General features: G+C 44.2%; 1 protein-coding gene across 1 annotated transcript; it reads right to left on the bottom strand.

The window, feature by feature from the left end:
• Positions 1-884: 884 nt before the first annotated feature.
• On the bottom strand, positions 885-23,360 carry RFNG (RFNG O-fucosylpeptide 3-beta-N-acetylglucosaminyltransferase). Its single transcript, XM_036757439.1, has 8 exons — positions 22,660-23,360; positions 19,778-19,826; positions 18,905-19,007; positions 18,544-18,697; positions 17,596-17,684; positions 17,326-17,491; positions 2,253-2,338; positions 885-2,081 (listed from the first exon to the last, which is right to left on the bottom strand). Exons 1-8 carry the CDS (start codon positions 23,026-23,028, stop codon positions 2,015-2,017), a joined length of 1,083 nt encoding a protein of 360 aa, XP_036613334.1. The 5' UTR covers positions 23,029-23,360; the 3' UTR covers positions 885-2,014.
• Positions 23,361-23,420: the final 60 nt, after the last annotated feature.

The following is a 23,420-nucleotide window of genomic DNA, read 5'->3' as shown; positions in this document are numbered from 1 at the left end:
ATGTGGGGGTGGACTTGACAAGACTTAGTAACAGATTAGACAGAGGAGAGAGAATTACAGATGACTCTGAAATTATGGATTGGATGACTGGAAGGATGGTGGTGCCCTAGACGGAATAATTTTTTTTGCCCTAGACAAAGATAATCAGAATGATCTACAAGGACTAGCTAGACTCACTTCACGAGGAGCAAACACTTGGGCACCTGTCTAATGCTATGGAGACCTGGGGTGGTTACCATCCACCCGATCTCCTCGAGTGAAGCAGCTGGGCTGGATGGAAACAGGAACCACCAGGGCTGGTCGGGTGCATGATGCTCTTTTCCAATGCCTGCCTTCCTTCCTATGGCCCAGCCCAATTTAAGAAAAAAAAGAGGTGAACCAGCTAGTCTGTCTCACGCACAGAGCTGAGCCAGGAGCCTGAGAGGCTGGCAGCAAGACAAACACTGACTAGACAAATCAAGTCCCAAGCAGAGAAACCAAAGGGTGGAAGAGGTGCCAAGCCTTTCACAGCTGCTGGGCCCATGCAAGCCACTGTAACTAATGGGGCTGAATTTGAGTCTGGAAACGAACCTGATCCAGCCTGTAGATGAGAGCCCAGAGGGACCTAAGTGCCCTGCTGTTGGTGGGTGGAAACTGGATTAGGGAGTTGGAAGGGTAGTGCATGGAACTTCTAAGGCCTAGTCCTAATACAGTTCCTAAGAGGCCAGGAAAGGGAGGTAACCCTGTGGGCCTCCCATCCAGAGCCCAGAACTTAAAAGCATGGATTTTGTTAGGATCAAATGCAATAACACCCATGCAGCACTTTGCAAACCTTAAAGCACAATACAAATATCACTACTGCTATTAGAGAGGGCTAATAGAGCCAATGGCAGTCACAGAATGAGTTAATATGAACTTTAAATATTATTTATTTGGCTGAAAAAATGAACTGGTTGGGTTGATGGGCTCTCTGGCTGTGGGTGTCTAGGGACCCTCGATACTGGCTGAATTAGCTTGGGGGGCAGGGAGGAGTGATGACGACACACCCTTTCCTTCCCACTCCACCCAGTTCTTGGAAGATTCAAGGGGTAAGGGACAAGTGGAAAACAAGGGGCAGATTGTGGGAAAAGCCTGATTTTTAAACCCTGGCTCAGGTTCAGGGCAGGACAACGTTCCTTAGCTTCCCCTCAGTGCCCCATTAGGGCTGGGAAGAAGTCTGAGGGAACCAGAAAGCTAAGGATTGTATCTGGTCCTCATCCATACCCCCAGTGACCTTTGAGAGGGACTCAGAGGTAGCTATTGAGAAGGGGAACTGCTGCTGCCTTGTCATCACCAGGCTCTCCCCAAACCTGCACCTGCTTCAGGGATAGCCCAACCCTGAATGGTCCTAGGCTGCCCTTGAAAAAAAAAATGAAATCCTGGCCTGTAGCTCATCCAGTCTTCAGGCCCCTCAAGGGCCAGTGGCTCAAAGGTCCACCTCAAAGGGTGGCTGATCAAAGGCTCTGGTCAGTAAAGGCTGCTCCAAGGTCCCTAGGACAAACGGCTCAGAGCTCTATCTGGAGGTTCAGTAAACCAAGGCCCCATCCTGTGTTTCTACCAAGCTGTAGAAGGGGGCTGCTGGTGCATGGGCCCCTTGGCCCTGACAGACCACATCTGCCTTTCCTTCTCTGTGTGATAATCTGGGGTGTGATCTCTTCCAGGGCAGGGACCTCATATTTTCCTTCCCTGGCTCTCTCCACAGAGCCCCTGGGTGAGCAATGAGCATGCTCCCAAATCTGGCTATGTGGAGAGGCACCTCTAGCTAATGCTTGGTTCTCCAGATCAGATAAACGACCCTGAAGAAGCCTGTGAACATGGGAGAAGCAGGAGAGAAAGGCTTCAACAGGTTCCACAGGATTGCTGGTGTCTGATGAGGGCACAGGTGGTTCTCCTTGGCAGAAGCCGGCAAGTCCATTTTCTCTGCTCCCCACAGACAGGATCATTCATGCCTGAGGACAGGTTTGCTTCCAAAACCAGACACTTACTGGGTTAGGTGTCACAGTGGCTTCTTCAGGGGACACCAAGTAGTGTCTGGGTAGAGAAGGCAATGGATGGATTTAAACCTGAAGAGAGGAGACAGTAGCTGATTAGGACCCTGGGAGACCAGAACTGTCCCAGATCACTTTCACTGGTAACCCACTTCTACACACACACACACACACACACACACACACACACACACACACACGTACGTACGTACGTACGTACGTACATACGTACGTATGTACACTCACCTTGTGGGGTCCTGCTGCAGGCTGAAGGCACCACCCACACTCACCACGTTCCTCCGATTCTCTGGGCCCCCATAGCTCAGGGTGATCTGGAAGAGGCAGAGAGCAGATGGTGAGAACCTGTGCCTGACTTGGCAGCGACTGGCAGGAAGAAGCCTGAGGGGCTGAACTCCTGCTTTTTCTATAGGATAATCCTCAGTGACTGGGCCATCCTGGATTTAACATGAGGGAGTCAGAGCTATATTTGTGGATGGGAAGGGAATAGTGGAGTGGTATGACCAGGAATCTGAAGGCCTGTATTTAAGTCCTTGTTCCACTGTTTACTACGAGACTGATGATGTCGCCTCTCTAAGGCTCAAGTTTCTCATTTGTAAGATGGGGATAACAACATGTGCACTTGTCTATCTCAAAAGACAGTCTGGTCATGAACGAACATTTTTGCTTAGGCTAAAACCAGCATGACTAAGACAGCCTCCACTCAAGCATCAGAATATGGGTTCAAGTCATGAATCTAGAGCCCCCTAGGGAAAACACTCCTTTTTTAAAAAATCTGGTTCTTTTATTATTTTGTATACACTGGCTATTGAAGAAAGGCAGCTTGGAGCAGATGGAAAACCAACCGCAGAGCTATGAAGACCTGATTAAAGTCCTGCCTCTGACACATGGTGGCTGTGTGACTCTAGGCAAGTCACTTAACTTCTCAGGGTTGGATGGAAGACCAGGGTTCCTCACAACAGTGACATCATAGGTCTGGTCCCTAGCTCTACATGTGAAAAGGAGTATTTACAACATGCAGGACTCTTGTGGGCCCTCAGGGTGCCAACAGGGCTCCCTTCCCTTCAGAGACCATACTAATCAATTTGATTATTTTAGGCAAGCTTTAGAAAGTGCATCTTAGGATTTGTTGATATATAAATGTGCCAGTACCTTCCATCTAGCACGGAGGCAGAATACTGCATTGGTTAAAAAGGCGAATAACTTCTGTTCTCTTTATCTCATCCTTTCTCTCTCTAGAGCATATAGCCCATAAGACTCCTTCTCTGGAAAGTGCTGTGAGGCCACATGGTGACCACTAGCATATGGAAGTAGGCATATGTCCTGCCTCAGGCCTCTGGCTGCCTCTTCAGTTTTACTTCCTTCCTGAGCACAGCTGATCCTGAGAGGGCTCCTTCTAGCCTTGAGGGGAACCTTCTGAGTTTGAATGGTTGTGAACTTCTGGATCCTCACTCAGTGCCACCTTCATTTTGGGAGAAGCCCCAAGAAACTGCTACAGTACTTCTTGAAAGTAATCACTATTGACAAGCTTGCCAGAAGACACAGACCTAGAGAGGATGGTTTAGACAGTACAGAGCCAAGGTGAAGGAGTTAGGGAGCTTCAACAGTCCTGCAAAATGCTTCATGCACTGAGGCTGTGAATTTCAACTTTCTGGGGACGTATAACAGCAGATCTAGGTTACTGCTGTTTAATCTCTCCTGGTAACATGCCCCTGTAAGTCTGGCTTTAAGAAACATTTTTTGTGTGTGAAAAAAATAAATAGTTGTCCTACTGTATTTACTGATTCTCCCTGGGGCTGTAAAGAGCCAGACTTTGAGACAAAAGGAGATGGTGGCCCCTCTCTCTGGAGGACAAGGTTTTCCAGGACCATATCCAGTGTTGTACTGCTTTACAAGGAAGGATTCAACAAGCCTCCTCCCCACCCAAAGGAAGTGCCAAAGGTACACAAAGAGCAACAGTCAAAGAGAGGGAGAGAAGGGAGAATGAAAACAAGCAGGACTAAAATGGCAAATGCTGGCTCTTAGAGGGTAGAAACCTGTTTCACCCCTAGCACCTCAAATATTGTCTTATACATTTTAGGTGCTTAATAAATGCTTGTGGTACAAAATGATTTCATGTGATCATAAAGTCTTGCTCTGATTTCTCATTGGGGCATGGAGGTGGCTCTGGTCCCTGGCCCCATGAAGCTGAGAAGGCCTGCAGATCTACCTAGGGAAGGTCATTCTGGCTAACTGATGGACAAGGGATAAATTATTCTCACAGTGACTCCTGTGGTTTTTATATGTATTGGTGGAAGGTGTAGCCACACTGAGGGGTAAATGGTAAAATGTGCTTTTGTGTCACTGAATAAGAATGCAAGATTTTACTAGGGACCAGACCTATGATGTCATTGTTGTGAGGGACCCTGGTCTTTTACCTTTGACCCAGGGATGCTGCTATATTTGTTCCTATACATTTTAAGGCAGTCAATGGGAGTAGGAGCAAAAGTTATATTGATTACTAAAATAAGGAAAAAACAAATCATTAAAAATTACACAAAAGAGAGCAGAAAGAAGTTCAGAAGGGACATAGACAAGTAAACAGTGTTAGAACTACTATACTAAATTTTAAACATTTTTCTAGAAAGCTCAAATTAAGCTATACATGGTAAAGATTAATGTCTTTTTGTTTTTATGTAGGACAGTTCATTTTTGTTGACATTTGTCAATTTCATAATAATAAAAAAAAATTTATAACAAAAAAAGGATGCAGGTTTTAATGTTGAAAAGTTGATGTGAATACATTGTGTGTTTAAGACAGTTACTCTGAATAAAAGGTCCCAAAGGATAAATAAAAGGTAGCCAGAAATTAGAATTACTAAAGAAAACAGAAAGCTTTACAGAACAAATCACCTTAATAAAAGGATCTATTCTATAAAACTTGCACACTCAGTCAAAAGCCTCTACTCAAGGACCAAGAAAGCCACAGGTTCCCTACCCCTGGCCTAGCATAACCTAGCACCAAGCATTGGGTGTTTTGCGCACAATAAAATGATACAGGAAATAGGGCCTTCCAGCAAAATTCTAACACTATTATATATCTGTTCTGCTACCAGAGATCCAGACAGCTAGGTGACACAGTGGATAAATAACTGGGCCTAGAGTCAGAAAGACCAGAGTTGAAATCTGAGCTCAGAACTACTAGCTGTGTGACCCTGGGCAAGTCATTTAACCACTGCCTGCATAAAAGTGGGGAAGGAAGTGGCAGCAAAGCACTCCAGTATCTTTGCCAAGAAAACCCCACAAACAGTTGGGCTATGGGGTCACAAAGAATTGGATATGACTGAACAACATAAGAGACCTGGCTCACCCCGATAGTGACTGTCTGTGGACATGAGAATCCATTAAAGTTTGAGTGTACACGACAATCTGTGAGGATGGTACAGTAGATAAAGCTTCGCAAACACACACACACACACACACACTTTGCTCCCCAAAACTGGCATTCTGTGGCTAATGGTTAACTATATTCTTTTCCTACCTTCCTCCAATCTCAAATCACAAAGAGAACATGGGTTACCCCAGCACTGTTAGTTTGCCAAAACTTCTTAACTGTAAAATGCTCAGTCTACATTTAAGCTCCCATGATGTGGAAGAAAAGACACTGGAGTGAGGGCCAGGAGCTCAAGTTTGGTCTCTGATATCTATCTGTGAGTTAAGATCTTAGAGAAGTCACTGAAATGGTGTCTGGGATACAGTAAGTGCTTAATAAGCATTTGTTGACTGAAACCCCTGGGTCTCAATTTTATCATTTGTGGAAAAAAAAAAAAGGAAGATGGGCTAGATAACTTGTGTGTTCCTTCCCATCTCTAACATTCAATGATTCTGAGTCAAGAAACCTAGGTTCAAATCCTGGCTCTGCCATTAACTCACCTCCTCATCTGTAAGATGAAGCTGTACTAGATGCACAGGCATGTTCAGTACATTTTGTTATGTGTGGACCCAGGATATTTAATTTTTTTTAGGCAAATATTTATAGAATACTGACTCCTAAAGACATAATTTTTTATTTAGCAAACTACAGAAACTTAGTTTTTAAAATCAGGACTGTAAAAATGAAACTTTTTTCCTGAGGCATTAGCTCAGCAAACCGTATACCCACTCCTATCACTAGATGATCTGAAGTCCCTTTTTGGCATTAAGAGTGATTTTTATTGTACAGGCTGCTTAGGTATTAGGCAGCCACACAGACCACTGCTGCCCCCTAGTGAAAGGTTTGAGCAGCTACTGACCCCCTTCATTTCCCCTAGAGATCTTAACAGAGCTCCCTTTTACACACAACTCTAAAACCGACCTAGCCTTGAAACAAAGTATCAAGCTCTGCAAATCCCTGGTGAGATCCAATATCTTCTTGTGGGCATACCATCCATTGATGTAGCTGACTATTCCCAATGACTTTGTGTCTAATTCTTGTCCATATCTCTCCCCAAGTCCTACAGTGCACAGATTTCACACCCTGGCTTCCTTTCTCTGTTTACTCTATCTTGGGCCTACCAATGGAAGACCGGACATCTGTTGCATCTTGCTCTTGACATGTGTAGCTCACCTATTTCTCTCAGATTCCTTTTATGGCACTTGTCCATCACAAGTCATCTTTAGCAACATGCAACAACTGCTTATGCCTACCATATGTCTTTCTTTTTCCCTTTGAGTTAGTTGTAATTTTGGCTCTTCAGACATCGTGATAAGTCTATGATTTGTACCCGTATAGAATTAGGGGAAGGATATAAATTTAAATAGGATTTCTGGGACAGCAAAGTCAATGGAGTCATGGAAAGCACCTCATACCTTCCTCACATATGGCCTGGCCAGAGCCCTTCCTCTGCTACTATTCACTTGAAGCATCTGTACAAGACAAGAGATAGACTGGCTCCAAGGAAGGCTATCCCGACAACCACGTCAGTCTAGGTCATGTAAGTTTGTCCATGAATTTAGTTCATCCTATGTGAATGGTTGGACAATCTCTGTCATATAAAATGTGTACCTCGCTGAAGGGACTGTGCAACGTTCAAAAGCTAGATGCTTCCGTATGATATTATCTATAAATAGAAGCATTTGGAGAAGCTGCCACAGGCAGAGAATTCCTTAGAGAAGAGAATCCAACACGCAGGTAAAGCATCTTTGGTGAGCGTCTGATTTCTTGTTTTACCTCTTGTTTAGTTTCAAGTCAGCATGTTATTGAATACGCTCATCTCTGTAATCTGGCTGACTCTCACAGTTAGCGGACAGTGCTGGGTCTGGAGTCGGGAAGATCTAAATTCAAATTCGATCTTGGACACTGGCTAGCCATAATGATCCTGGGTAAGTCACTCACCATCTCTCTGCTTTAGCTTCCTCATCTGTAAAGTAAGTATGACAATAACTTCTACCTCCCAGGGCAAAATGAACATAACTATGAAGCACTCTGCAAACTGAAGCCCTACAAAAATGCTATTATTATTATTAATTTGCATGAGACACCATGTCTGAGAGCCTTCAAAGTTGTATCTTGTTCTGCCCAAGCTAAATGCTTATGTAAAAATGGCACTGGGAGCCACAGCAGGAGACAGGTCCAGGCTGGCACCCAAGCACCAGTCTTAGGTGAGCTGGGCATGAAGCCTGACCACTGCGCTTTCTGGCATCCCAATTAAACCTAGCAGGGCCACAGAAGTAAATGGAACCAATGCCTGACTGAGCAACATGCAAAGACAAGGAGAAAAGGACTTCTTATGAAGATAGCAGCTTGAAAAGTCGTAAGAAGCGCAGTTCCCCAAATACTGGTTGGTTGTTGTCTTTTGTACTCAAAAAGGACCAAAATGACAACATTTGGCAGTCAATGCATAACGTGTCTGTAAGAGAGGGGGGGAAGGGTTGTGTTTCCACAGAAGGCGTCCTTCTGCCCCTCCCCCACCCCAGCTTTAGCAGAATGTAAGTCAGGTGACTGATCGGAACTACTTCCAGTCAGAGCTCTGACCTAGCAGAAACCAGTCCTCAGGTCGGGTGAAAGGTCAGAGGTTTGGGCGCATTTGTGTCTAATTCTTACATGTGGCCAATGAAGAGCCTGGCAGGAGAAGTCAATAAAAGGACTGGAGTCCATCTGAGTCCTTTGTACTCTCCTGTACTCTGTTCAGGGGATGTGCCCATTTATTTAGACCGAATAAATGTAAAACATAAACAGAACACCCCGCTTGGGTGGCATCCTTTCTCATGAGAAAGCAATAAAATTCCTTTCTACTTTCTACCTTGAGAAGCCTCTGAACGTAATTTGGGGAAGGGTCGCTGTCCCACACATGTCCAACTGTGGCTGTTCAGAACAATACAAGCTTGGAAGGCTCTACCACAGGTTGAGCACAAAGAGTCTATGTGACAAACAGTCTGTACTCTAATAAGGAGGCACCAAATTGCATAATGATCAAGAAATCCAAAGAATAACATCAGTCTGCACCTTCTTCCAGCCTAGTACTGCATAAAGAGAGAGCTAGAAGCTTCAAGCACTAGCAGAGTCATGCTGCCCAGAAAGCCAGCATGATCTCAGAGGGCAGGCTCACTGTACCTTCTGACCAGAGGCTCTGGGGGAAGTAGGAGGGTGGGAGTAAGTGTTCTGAAGGGGGACACTAAAACCTGCCTGCATGGTGAAAGCAGACGGACCTGGGAGGTGGAAGCTAGCGTCAGGAATGAAAAGTCAAGACCAAATGAGGCCTGACTACCCTATTCAAGAGCTTGGGAAGGGGTGATGCCTGGCTCTGGCATGAAAAGTCAAGTTAAGAACTGAAGCCAGAGACAAGAGGAACAGGAGGCCACTGAATACAATGAAGAAATGTTATGGGTCAAGAGATGCCCACAAGAAACTGGGTCAACAAACCCAGAAGAAACTCAACAAAAACTACTAGCATAGCACCAGGACTACAAGAAGCCTGAGATTAAAAAAAATGGAATATGCAAAATAAGAGTTATGGAGGAAAGAACTGGAAGAATAGCTAAGAACAGGAAGTGGAAACCTTACCAAAGTAGACTCCTTGAGAATTTGAAGAGAACGAACAGAAAGAACTCAACGACTCCATGAGAACAAAAACGTAGAATAAATTTTTTTTTAAAAAGCAAAAGATGGGGGCAGGTAGGTGGTGCAGTGAATAGAGCACTGGCCCTGGAATCAGGAGGACCTGAATTCAAATCCAGCCTCAGATACTTGACACACTTACTAGCTGTGTGACCTTGGGCAAGTCACTTAACCCCAATTGCCTTGCCTTCCCCCTTCCAAAAAAAAAAAAAGCAGCAAAAGATTGACAAAAATTGGAGAAAATCTAAGGTATCTACTAATGAAAACAACTAAGCAACTAGAAAATAGGTGGAGAGATAGCTTAAGACTCTCCACACTCCCTGAAAACCATGACCTCCCCAAATATTCCTCAAAAAAGCCTATTTAAAAGATTCACAAAAATCATAAACGGGAGCTGCCCAGATTGACTAGAACCAGAAGAAGTAAAAATAGATTCTACCAGGTCACTTTCTGAAAGATACCATAAAATGAATATTCCCATGAATGCCACAGTTAAACTATACAGCTTCCAGGTCAAAGAAAAAATACTACAACCAGTCAGTAAGAGCGTTTTCAGGAGCCAAGGAACTAAAGTCAGGACTACAACAAGACTTGGCAGCGCATTTATAATATAAGTAGGGGAGAAAAATTTTAGAATGAGATTGCAAAATGCAAAAGATAAAAATACAAAGCAAAAACAATAAAAAGACCTTTAATGGAAGAGAGGAATTTTAAACACTTGGGTTTAGAATACCAGAGGAGGGCAAAAATTTGAATTGGAAACACTGAACAATGGAAAGAGGCTTAACAATGAGCAAGTACTTACATTCTAATAGAGGGAGTGAAGACAAATGTTTCTTATAATTCCTAAAGTCCCCAAGAGTTACAGAGGAAGTCAGGACAAATAGAGCAGCTACTATGAGCAGTTTGGTTCTGTTTTGATAGTGTCAAGAGGAAAGACACAGGGAAAACAAACTTAAGCTTCAGAGAATGGATTGCAAAGATTAAAAGAAAGAAAGTTTAAGAACTGGTGAAGAGGGCTGGTTAGGGGGAGAGAGGAAGACGAGGAACACAATGGAAGCAGACTAATTACAATATTGCACCGGTTTTGATCACATTCCTTCCTTTCTTCACCACCCTCCTTTGTAACAAGAGGGGAATAGGTTGTGGGGAAAAAGAGGAAAAAGTACGAAGTGATATGACAGGGAAATACATGATTAGCAATCATAACAGGAAACCTGAATGGGATTAGTTCATTCATAAAGTAAAGGGCAGCATAATGGATGTTAATGCAGAATCCAACAGGACACTGTTACAAGCAACACATGTGAAACAAAGATTCACAAAGGACTGAAATGAGGAGCACCATAGAATTTCTTATACTTCAGGAGAATTTTTTGAAAGCAGGAGGTAGCAATCATGATCTCAAAGCAAAAACAAAAATAGGCATGGTTAAAAGAGATAAGCTGAGAAACTACATAATACGTAAAAACACTATAGATACTGAAATATTATCAGCACTTAATATATACATACCCGATGGCATAGCACCTAAATTCTTAAACAGGGAAGTTAATCAAATTAAAGATTAGGCAGCCTGGTAGTACAGTGGGAAAAGTCTAGTGACTTGGAGTCTTGAAGACCAATTTTAAATCCTGCCTTCTCTCAAACTCCGTATACTCATCTATAAAATGGGTATAATAATAGCGCCTACCTGACAAGGTGGTTGTGACGACTAAATGAAAACTCGTGTAAAGTACTTTGCATACCTTAAAGCGCTATATAATTGCTAGCTAGTATTAACAGAGGGGAAAATAGACAGCAAGACTAAAACAGCTAGAGACCTCAATGTGCCCCTTTATGTCCTAATCAAACATTTTTGAAAAGATAAATAATAAAGAAGTTAAGGACCCGAATGGAATTTAAAGCTATAAATGATTTTTCAGTGGCACATGGCAGATCTGCAAAAACTGACCATGTAGTAGGGCATAAAAATCTCATAAACGCAAAAAAGCAGACAAAAATTAGAATAAAGGCTATTTGGAGAAAGGATTTAGATTAAATGGAGGTGACTACCACTAATACCAATAGCTAACATTATTGGGCACTTTAAAGTGTGCGAAGTGCTTAATAAATATCTCATTTGATCCCCACAACAATCCTGAGAAGAAACAATTTCCTGAACAGAAAAATGGTCAAAGGATATGAACAAACCATTCTTAAAAGAACTGATAAGTATTCACAACCATATGAAAAAATGGTCCAAATCATTAATAATGAGAAAAGCAAATCAAAACAATCCTGAAGTTTTACTTCATATCCTACAAATTAGCAAAAATGACACAAAATAGTAACAGTCACTGTTGGATGGGCTGTGGAAAGTTAGAAATGTTAATACACTGTTGCTGGAGCTATGAAATGGTATAACCATTTCGGAATGCAATCTGGAACTGGAAAGAATTAGAAACAAAGTAGATGCCTATCAATTGGAGAGGGACTAAACAAAATATGGTACGTTAGGAATGTAATGGAATATTACTGTGCTGTAAGAAAATGATACGTGTGATGAATACAGAAAAGCATGGAAAGATCTGTAAGAGCGAAGTAAGAAGAGTCAGGAAAACAATATGCTAGTAACTACAACATTGCAAATGAAAGAATGACGTACAAAAAAAAAGTAAATGTCGCAAAATGATAAAAGATCAAATAGGACTCAAAGGAAGAGATACGAGAAGACACCCCCAACCTACCCCTTCGTGGAGGTAGAAGGTCCACTGGTGATATACACTAAAAATGTATAAATACTGTGCTGATTTTTTTCCTCTCTAAAAAAGTACTATTGTCATTCATGAGTTGGCTCTCTGGGAGGGCAAAGAAAAAGGACAGGTGGGATAACCATGGTCATATAAAAAAGAGAAAATATTTTTTTAAAAAACTTATTTAAAAAACAATAACAACCACCCTGGGACATGCTATTATTATCACCCCTGTTTTAGAGATGAGGAAACTGAGGCAGAGAGAGGTTAAGTGACTTGCCCAGGATCAAAGAGCCAGTAAATGTCTGAGACTGGAGGTAAACTCAGGTCTTCCTGATTCCAGGTCCATTGCTCTAGCTGCCACTAAATAATTTAATCACAAAGCACTGGTGGGTCAAAGTACAAATCATCTAATTTCAGCAAAGAAAATAACTGAGATAGTTTACTGGTATGCAGCTTAAAGCAATCCTGAGGAAAAAATTTATACCTTCAAACGCTTTCTCTCAAAAAAGAGAAAGAACAGATCAAGGAATGGAACAATTCCACAATTAAAAAGCAATGCATCACACCCCTTCCCTTAACTAAACAGAGATAGAAATCAGAGATAAACAAAAACAAACTCTACCGAACTGACAGATAAAACTAGGTGCTACATTTTAAACTAATGAAATACACTAGACAAAAGAGAAAAACCAAATTGCTGATATAAAAAATGAAATGAGAGATCTCACAACAAATGAAGAGGAAATGAAGGGAAACATCAGCAACTATACTGCCTAAGAAGTATATGCCAGGGGGAAAAAAATTAACAAATGAAATGGATGAATATTTGCAAAAAAAATATGCTCAGATTATTAGAACAAGAAATAGAGAATTTAAATAAGCCAGTATCAGAAAAAAGAAATAGCCACAAATGAACTACTGAAAAAACCCTAATGGCCAATAATAGTGATTTAAAAAAGAAGAAAAAGAAAAGAGTATCAATGGAACATTTTAAAAATACACAGAAGAAAGCGGTTAATACTACCAAGTTAAATTTAATTATAAAAAAACCCAAGCTGAAATAGATTCTTGATTTCAAATACAACTTTCTTTTTCACAATTTTAAAATGTTAAAAAGTAAATAACAGACATAATTTCAAATTCTCTACACTTCTCAGACAACTGTATTATGCAATAATGTGGTCAGCTTCTTTGAAAGCCTGCCTATTCAATTCTCATGTTTTCATCAAGGACACCCAAAAAGTACGTATAGATCATTTTCACAAAGATGTTGAAAATATGAAAAAGCAGGCAAATTGGTTGGGAAGCAAATGATCGATTCTCATGTGCTCTTTTCCCAAGTACTGAAGTATTTTCCAGGCTTTTCTAGCCTGCTCATGTATATGCACTGTTTGGCAAAAGTTAAACTTAAAGTAGTGACAGATTTAATATATTTACTTTGGTCCATTTCCTGTTTTTCAGAGTTTAAACAGCCCTCTTAAACAGGTTGGATTGGCGTAGCTTTAATCATCAGGCAGAGTGTCTTTATCCTATTTCCTAATCCAGTTTTACACTGATGTTTTCTTTACCCAGTTGACGATCTGACAGCACACATGCAGCTAATTCTGAAAGAACTGAGACATCTGTAACCAGTTGTTCCTGTCTGTTAAGACAGTCAAGCTGCTTTTTTTTGTATGACACTGTTCTACACCCACCACTATATCTAGTGGCTTCTGCCTTTTCTTTTGAATAAAATACTTGTGATGTAAACACATGAGACTTTTGAGAAATCTACAATTCCCTAGACACCTTCAAGTATATGTTTAATAGAAAATAACAATGAACAAAAATAAAGATTTAAATAATCATTTAAATAATTACATAATTTAAAATAATTATTTAAATAAACCATATTTTCAACATAGTTTTTGCCAAATGCTACCTTTGTGACTAAGGTCACTGAGTATTCAGGGTATATTTCAACATATAATTCCATTGGTATGGGTCCTCCTTTCACCAATGAAGACTGCAATCCCTCTGGGACATGGCAGACAGTCTTTGGGAAGGGCTGTAACCCAAAACTACATCATCCTGTTTGTGGCTGCTCTGGTAGTGAGCCTCTCCAAATTCAGCCAGGCTGGTCTTCAGATAACAAACATAATAATGCATTACTGAGTCTGCATTTGTTCACTCACAGAATTTGAGAAGCGGAAGAGATCTCAGTAGCCATCCAGCTCAAAATGTACACACTACAACATTCTTCACATGTAATCCTCTCAAAATTGAAGACCTCCCAAAACGAGAAGAAAACCATCCCTTCTCAAGATCTGTTCCAATTTTGGATAGTTCTAATTGTTTAAAGTATTTCCTGACTGTGAGCCTTAATTTGCCTCTTTGTGATTTCTTCCCATTGTTCCTAGTTCTCTGGGACTAAATAGAACAAGTATCATCCCTCTTGCATGCAGAATTATAGATGTTACACATAGAAGGAGCCTCAGAAGCCAATCTATTCCAACTCATTTTATAGATGAGGAAACTGAGGTCCAGTCAGGAGAAGGGATTTCTCCAAGGCCAGAAAGGTAGTAAGAGCTGAAGGCAGGGTTTGCACTTGGGTTCTCTAGCTCCAGAGTCAATGCCCTTTCCATCAAATCACTCATGGCTATCATGGCAACCCCTGAAGCATTCTCTTCTCCCTTCAACAAACATTTACTCCCGGCTCATTCTTCAATGCCTACAAACACAACCACATTCCCCCCATCCTACCAACACCCCCTCAAGACTCCTCTTGCTGGCTGTATTTCTTCACAATTAAGAGCCCCAGGCAACCCAATTTCCAGGTTCACTCAAATTTGCCCCATTTGACAGTTTTTTCTCTGTCCTTCTTGTCTACCACATAGAATCTGGCCCTGCTGACCGCCCTCTCTTCTCTAGGTCTTTGTGGTACTCTGACCCCTCCTTTTCAGGCTCCTTTCTTGAATCATCTCCTACATTCCAACCCCAACTGTGGGTGTTACCCCCAGGCTCTGCCTTGGACCCTCTAATCTTCTCTCTTTACACTCTCTCATCTGGTGATCTCATCAGCTCCCATGGGTGTAATTACCACCTCCATGCAGATGCCTCCCAAATTGGTACATCTAGCCTTTGTGTCTCTCCTGCAGGCTAATCTCACATCACTAACTGGCTACTGGACATTTTCAACTGGATGTCCAATAGCATTTTAAGTACCACATGTCCCAAACAGGACTTATCTGCCCTGTATCCTCTCAGCCCCCAATTCCCCTCCTAAGCTACCTGTTTCTATTGGGCAATTACCATCCTTCCAAGCACCCAGGTTTTCTACCTTGGAATCATCCTCAATTCCTCTATTCCCCACCCCACATGTCTAATTTGTTATCAGAGTTTGTTATCTCTTAATTCTGCTGGACACCACCCTTATTCAGGCTCTCCTTACCTCCTGGACTGTGATGGCCTCCTATTTGGCAGCCCCATCGAAAATTTCTCTCTAGTGCCAAAGTAATGTTCCTAAAATGCTCTTCCACTCAAACTCCAGTAGCTCCCTATTGCCTCTAAGATCAAACAGAAATTCCTCTATTTGGCATCTGAAGCCCTTAGAATGTAAACTTCTTGCAAGTAGTGGTTGTTTCATTCTTTGTACTTGTATTGTGGAGAGTTTGTCCAATGCCTGGCACACAGTAGGTGCTTAATACTTGTGGACTGACTGATTCACAACCTGGCTCCAACGTACCTTCTTTCCAGCCCTATCATGTATCATTCCCCTTCACACATCTTAGAGGCCAGCAACACCGACCTTCCTACTGTTTCACATACAAGACACCCCATCACCCATTTCTATGCCTTTTCATTGGCTGTCTCCCCACATCTGAAATGTTCTTTCTCCTCAGAATCAACTCAACTGAAGCACATGAAGATTCTCCTGGTTCACCCTAACTGCTAGTCTTTCTTCCCTCAAAATTACCTCATATATGTCCATGTGTGTACACGTGGCTTCCCTCAACAAAATCTAAGCTGTTTAAAGATTGTTTTGCTTTGTCTGGATTTAGAGTTGAGGATTTGGATTCAAATCTTGACTTTATAAGGTGTCCTTACTACCCATGTGACCTTAGTGAAGTAACGACCTCCCTGGGCCTCAGTTTCCTTCTCTGTAAAATGAGGCTACACTGGTTGGCCTCTGAGGTTCCTTCCAGACTTTAGTGTATGATCTCCACATCTGCATGGTTTGTTACACTCATTATGAGCACTGAAAGATGGGGTAACTCAGCTTGCCATGAAATGGTATTTCTTCTTGCATGTAGGAACACAACACAATCAACTCTGCAACTCTTGGTGGCCTCTCCAACGAAGGTCTCCGAGGTGTCTTTTATGAAGCTGCCTGGACTATAGGGACAAACACCTCACTGGGCTTCCTACCTTCTACTACCCACCTTCCACACAACCACCAAAATGATAAACAGTTCTATAGCTCCACATCAAACTGAGTGACTCAAGGGCAAAAACCAAAGTCGTTAGCAGGCACTGAAAGGCCTTCATAAGCCACTTATTTTACACTCTTCCCCCTCACACGCTCCTCATTCCAGCTGAGCAGGCCGTCTGTGCTGTCCTGTGTAACTGGTGTTCCTTCTCCTGCCTCCATGACCTTGTTCAGAGTCTGCCCTCATGCTGGGAGTGCATACTCCTCAGTTTACCTCAGAATCCTTTCTTCAAGAGCCTCCTATAGGAAGCTTTCCCAGGTACCCCTAGTTCTCTTTTCCTCTTTAAATCACATTGTATTGTCTGTTTAAAAACTCCATCATCCCACTTGAGCATCAGCTCACTGAGATGAGGAATGGCTATTTGTTTTGTTTTTGTATCCTGGGTAATAAGCAAAGCCATAAGTACTGAATAAGTATTTGCTGAATCGATATTTATCTCTTCTAGGTTTTGTTAGGCAAAGTGTTGTGGTGGATGGAGTACAGGGTTTGGAAACCAGAATACCAGAGTTCAAATCCTGCTTCAGATTCTTAGTAGCTATGTGACCCCAGGCAAGTCCCTGCCCTTAGTTTCCCCATACGTAAAAGAAGGTTAATCTTTGAGCAACTCTCCAGCCCAGAAAGTACTCACAAGATGTTAATGAAATATGCATGCTCTTGGGTGACCTTTAAAATACAGCAGATTTGTGAATTTAAAGAGCAACTGTGGAGTCGGGCCCAAGGTGGGGGGAGTGGTGAAAGGAGAAAGATTTCACTCTCCCTTCTCCTTCCTGCCTCAGCCAAGACACCTGGCAGCAAATTTATTTGTCCCTCCAGAAGATGGAGAGTCAGTTCAACAGGGTTCAAGGCCAAGTTGAGGGAACAACTCACTTGAAACAGAGATTCAAAGAGACAGTCACCCAAGGGAGATAGTCATTTCCAAGGAGCATGACCCCAGGTAGCAGAGAGCTGGCTACAGATTCAAAAGAGAGAAACCCCTAAAACAGAGGGCTGGCCAGTATGGCAGGGCCTGGGTATAGTACCTGTCTGAGCAGGGTGTCAGCCGGCAGCCTCTGCAAGTTCTCCAGGTGGGAGTGGAAGAGGGTGCTATGCAAGAGTTTCACCTGCAGCAGCCCTTCGATGATATAGCCAATGGTGCAGTCATCAGGAAGTCTGACCTTCTCAGCAGTGCTGATGAAGTTGCCCAGGCTGCAGGGAAGGGGAGAGGTCGTTCAGAACATGCCTGCGCCTGCCCTTCCCGCCTGTCCTGAGATGGCTGCTTGGAGCTGGGAAGCCCAGAGGCTCCCACTCACCTGGCCCAAGGACTCATTTTGAGGGCAAGACCTCTGCTGATACAGAACCCAGCTCCTCCTGTGGCAAACCAGAACTTGACTGTAGACGCCTGGGAGGCAAGCAGAGAGAAGCCAACATCAAGGGCTGGTGGGTGAAAGGCTACGTTCCTTAGGGCTGGCACACCAGACCTCACCTTTCCCTCTCCACCAATTCACTTCCCAGAGCCTGCCCTTTGTCTGGAGTTCCTGGTCTGACACAGCACTGTTGGGTAGAAACAGCACTGGAACTGAAGGAGGGGATCTAGGTTCAAGCTCTGGTGTGAGACATAATTCCTCTGAGCCTTAGTCTTCTCTTGGTAAAATGGGGACAAGAGTATCTACTCCACCAAGCTCATAGCAACAAAGAGGGTGATGCACATGAAAGTACTTCATAAGAGCACAAAGCTCTTTTAAGACATAAATATGAGCCCTGGAGATCCCAGTCTCTGGCAGGAAAAAATGTTCTCCGTATCACCTTCTGTCCCCCAAGCTTCCTCTCTAGCTCCTATTTTGTTTGAAAAGCAATAATTTTCCCCTGGTCAGGTTCTAGGTTCTTGGTCCAGCCTCTTCCTTTTCAGATCTAGCTGCTCTGGGATGCCCTCATCTGGCTTTCAGCTTCCTGGAACATTTCTCTCCAGCCTTTTCCCTCCTGCTACTAAATGCTCTTCTGTTTCTCCTACTTTCAAGAAGCCCTCCTTAGTCCAATCAGATCCTAGATGAAAGGCTTGGAGCCCAAAGGGAATCTGGAGGGCACTTAGTCCAACTCCCTCACCTTACAGGGGAAGCCCATGGGGGTTGGATGACTTGCCCAAGGTCATACAGGTAAGAAAGGCAAGTGGCTTCCCGGATTCCTCTCTTCCTAGCCTTGAGTTCTCTCAGTTGTTCCCTTTCCCACCTTCCTACCCTGATCTCCCATTCTAGATCACTCACGGTTCCACTTCCCTGGGCTCTGTCAGCCGCCTCAATAGGGTGGTCCAGACTAGGTCGTCCCACATAGACATCCTGACTTGGGGAGAAACCAGAGAGCAGCTGTAGGAGCCCTTTGGGGTTCACATAATTGTCATCATCCACATGGCAGAACCATCTGCAAAGGATAAGAAGGAAAGAACCCCTTTAGGTAGGGTGGGAACTATTACTCTTGGCAGCCTCCATAAGCCCAGCTGTTTAGCTCTGGCAACTGAGTCGGGGGATGAAGGACCATCAAAACAAGCTGTCTTAGGAACTGATGGCTGGGATTTCTGGGGTTTCCTGAGTGACCCCCATTAGCTTTCAGCATTGGCAACTCACGTACTTCCTTCCTGACTCGATGAACTTGTCGTACTCCACAGACATCTTGCAGCAGAGTGCCTGGCGCGTGTGCATGGCGGAACAATTGGTGTTGATGACATGATCTCCTGGACAGAATAAGAGATGTGGGAATGGAAGAGAAGGCAAGATGGCAATCAATTCCAGGGTTACTTCAGGATGTCACTTTAGTAGGAAATGTGAAGAGAAGCAGCTTGGTACAGTAGATAGAGGGCTGGCCTTGGAATCCAAAAGACCTGAATTCAAATCCTGCCTCTGGTCAGCTAAGTGACCCTGGCCAGTCATTTAAACATTCCGTGCCCCTAAGCAACTCTTAGATGATTTTATGCAAATGAGTTGTCAATCTGCAGGGTGGATGAAAGACTGAAAGTTATCCCTCAATGAAATCACAAGTCCTGACCTGCAGCGTGACCCCAGCCATGGCATAAATTGACAATACTGCTGAAGTGGAAATCAGAAAAGAAAACTCTGTGGGCAGAGAATAGTGCTTGGTAAATTCTGTTGCCTATTTCTACTCTCCCAGCTCATATGGCATCCTGGAGGCCAGCCAAACATTAGGGCTCAGTAATCTACACCGGCTTATATTTTAGTTCTGGTATCTATGCAGTCAAAGTGACTTATTCATTAAAAAGTAACTTTTTTTTAATAGGACAGTGACAACCTTAGTAGCACTTGGAGACTCTACCCAATGGCCTGGTGTCTCTTGTGTAGAAACCAATCACCACTCTCGTGAGCTACACCTGTTCTAGTACCCAAGCTCTTGGGTAGGAAAAGGAAGCCAAACATCCCTTATCCTCATTACCTGGCAGATGTAATGCTAGTATTCAGTACGAAAGGATATGATGGAAAACTTAATTACCTGCTCGAAGGCGTAACTCTGGGTCTTCACCATCCGTGAAGATGAAGGTCTGGAAGAAAAAAAATTAGACCCAAGAGTTGAAAAAATGGCATCTTACTGGGAATCTGTGAACTACCCACTGCCACTGGCCCTTGTTGATTGCTTATGCAGCCTACCAAGGCTTGCCTTTTAAATGGTCCTTATCTCTGCCAATGTTTTAGTCAGTGTTTTCAAGAACAGACTCAGGAGAGATCTACATTTAAATCTTACCTCTGGCATTCACCAGATACATGACTCTGACATATTTAATCTTTCTGAGCCTTAGTATCCTCATCTGTAATGCCTATCCCTCATAGAGGTGTTGTGAGGTTGAATTAAAATAATGTAATAACACACTAACAAATCTTGAAGCAATCCATAATGCTGGCTCGGGGCAGGGCATCTTCTCTAGATTCTCTGACCCCTGTCCTCGGACCAGTTAGGAGTAAAGGTAAGTGGAAGAAACAGATTGGTCTTTGTTTTGGGGCAGTCCTAGGGTTATTCCAATCTCTTGGCACCCACAAAATGTTTTCTGGGTCTGAGCCCCATCTCTACTGATATAAACTGTTCATGGAAAGATGCACAAAGCCACCAGTACTGACAGAAGAAATGAACTGTTCACAGAGCAGGGTCAAAAAATTAGTGCGTTTTCATTAAAGAGAGGAGCTATGCTTTTCTTTGAAAACTGTGTTGCAATTTTATGCTATTATGATAAAGGTATTTATTTAGCCGGTTTTCCAAAACATGAAGACAGATGGGAAGAATTCAATTTGAACAATGTGCCTATGTAGCTCTTTCCCTGACCTGTTCACAGGATCTGGAACTGAAAGGAACCTTGGAGTTATCTAGCTCAAATTCCTCATTTTACAGGTAAGGTGACTTGCCCAAGGTCACAAAGGGAGTAGCACAGCTGGCACTCAAACCTAGGTCCTCAGACTCCAAATTCACTCCTCTTTCCACTATCACAGTACTTCTTCAACAAAAATCCAGGTTTTCTAACTCCAAGCTATAAGCCTGTTGGCTAAATGTTTTCTCCTTCGTTTTGCCCAACAACTCTCATGGGTGAAAGGGGCCAGAAAAGAATAACCATTAATCCTGATGCCAGAGGGACATCAATCCATCCTCCAATACTGTACCAACCTCCTGGCCTGGTTACACCATTCTACTGCTCAAAAACAGTTGACAACGCACCCCCAACCTTAGCCTAATCATTCAAGACTTTCCACAATTCAGTCTCAATCTACTTTCCTTGCTTCTTCTCTTTTATGAACCAGAATATATGGTTCGGCCAATCTGGATGACTTGCCACTCCTTGAACAAGGCCTACACTCTATCCATGCCTGTGTTCATGTTATTTCCTATGCTTGGGAATACTTTGCCAGCCACCATCCTACCCATTTTTCAGCTAAATGCCACTCACTGGATTAATAATGATAATAAGAATGACATTTATAAAGTGTCTACTATGCCAATAACAGTGCTAAGTGCTTCACAGATGTTATTTTGTTTTATCCTCACATCAACTCTGAAATGCTTACAAATGAGGAAATCTAGACTGAGGTCAAGTGACTTGCCCAGGGTCACATGACTGGGGGAGTGCCCAGCCTGAGGCCACATCTGAAGCCACATCTTAGAGATTCCAGATTTCTACTATCTACTAAAAAATCTTCCCTACTCCACACAGATGGACAAGCTCTAGCCTCTATTTCTCCAATGCCCTTATGACAACCTATAGTCTAGTTACTCATAATAAATAAGTTTAGCACAATGCCTGGTACATAGTAGGTGCTTAATAAATATTTGATTATGCACATTTTTTCTCTCCCTCTTAAACTGTAAGATCCTAGAGGGCAGGATCTTATTCATCCTCTTTTCTCTCCTTCAGCCCCCAGAACAGTGTTAAGCATGTAGGAAGCTGCTGAAGTCCCCATCGACAAGGTGAAAATTTCCAACTCCACCTCCCCCTGCCTCTGTTGCTCATGCCTGGAATGCTCTCCCTGCTTGTTTCTGCCTCTTGGCTTCCTTCAAACTCAGCTCAAATTCTCCCTTCTCCAAGAAATCTTTCCAGGTCCTTCCAATACTAGTGTCCTCCCTAGAGATTATTTCTACTCTCCCCCATATATAACCTTGTACGTCCCTAAGAGTCGTCTGCATGTTGCCCCTCTCCATTAGAGAGCATACCTTGAAAGCAGACCCCCTTAGGAAAAGTGCCAGCCAAACAGTATGCCCTTAAATGCTTGTTGCCTTGGCAATAACACATTTAAAAGGCAGTTTCTGTTAAAGTAAGCTAGAAATAAAATACAAGATAGAGAGCATTACTCTGGCGTGCAGGAGTCAGGTTAAGCAACCTGGGGTGGGGGGTGGGGGCTGAGAGATGAACGGAATGTTCAGAGAATGGGGGTCCCTGGAGGTCTTCAGGAAATACTGTTAAAACTGCAGTTATACGTGTTCTCAAAGAGGTCCACCTAAAGTCAAGAAGTATTTATGAAGCGCCTATGTGCTAAACTTAGTGATGAGTGCTGGGAAACTCGCTAGGTTATCTCAGGGTCCCTTCCAACTCTGAGATTCTGTGTTACCCCTCCCTCGGGGGGAGGTTGCCCCTAAGCCAAGTCATGAACCCCTCATAAAATGCCTATTATGTGCCAGACTTAGTAACGAGTAATTTCTGAGGTCCCTTCCAACTCTAAGGTTCCGTGCCACCCCCTCCTCGAAGAGAAAGCCACCTAAATCAAGTCACGAAGCCCGAATGAACCGCCTACTATGTGCCTGGCACCCCGCTGCGCTCAGGGTTCGCCAGAGGTGCCTTCTCCTCTGGGACCCATTTCCCCCGGCAGAGAGAAATGGGGGAGGGGGATCCATCCAACCTGCTGCTGCGCCCGGGAGATCCAGGTGCGGAAGAGCAGCTCCAGCCGGGACTTGTGATACTTCTTGGTGGTCTTCACGGCGATGAAGATGTCCCTAGGCTCCAGCCTCTCGGGCGTCCGGGGGTGCGCGGCGGGCGCCCCCAGGAGCCGCTGGAGCACGTCCTGCAGGGGCTGGGCCACGCCCCCCTCCCGGGGCCGAGGGGCGCCGGCTGGCTGCTCGCAGGTGGGGGGCGGCCGGGGCGGCTGGTGGGCCCAGACCCCCCAGGGAGCCTGGAGGCGGGGGAGGGGCAGCAGCAGCAGCAGAAAGGCTCCCAAGGCCACGGACAGCACGAAGCAGAGTTTGCCGAGCCCCACGCCAGTGCAGGTCATCCTTCAGCCCCCGCGGGCCACGGGCCCTGCCATCGCCGCCTCCCCGCCGCGGGCCCCGGGCTGGGCGGCCGGGACTCCGGGCTCCAGGCGCCGCCTCCCGATGGACGCCGAGCACCCAGGGGACGCACGAGGAAGCACCCGGTCCCTCACCGCCTTGTCGTGCCTCAGTTTCTCCTCAGTGTTAGGCCTTGGACGTGACGCGTCCCTCCCTCCCTCCGGAGCCTGGGGAGGAAAAAGATGGGGAGACGGAGGCGCGAGCGGGCGGCGGCGGGGCCCCGGTGGCGACTTCGGCCCCTTTAAGGGCGTCCCCCGCCGCCCCCGCGGCGGAGCCGGCTTTACTTCCCGTCTCTCCCTGCCCCTCCTCCGTGACCCGGATGTGCTTGCGGCAAGGC

Source organism: Trichosurus vulpecula, chromosome 4 (genome assembly GCF_011100635.1).
Source record: "Trichosurus vulpecula isolate mTriVul1 chromosome 4, mTriVul1.pri, whole genome shotgun sequence".
NCBI classification, from domain to species: Eukaryota; Metazoa; Chordata; class Mammalia; order Diprotodontia; family Phalangeridae; genus Trichosurus; species Trichosurus vulpecula.
This window is presented reverse-complemented; position numbering and strand designations above follow the sequence as displayed.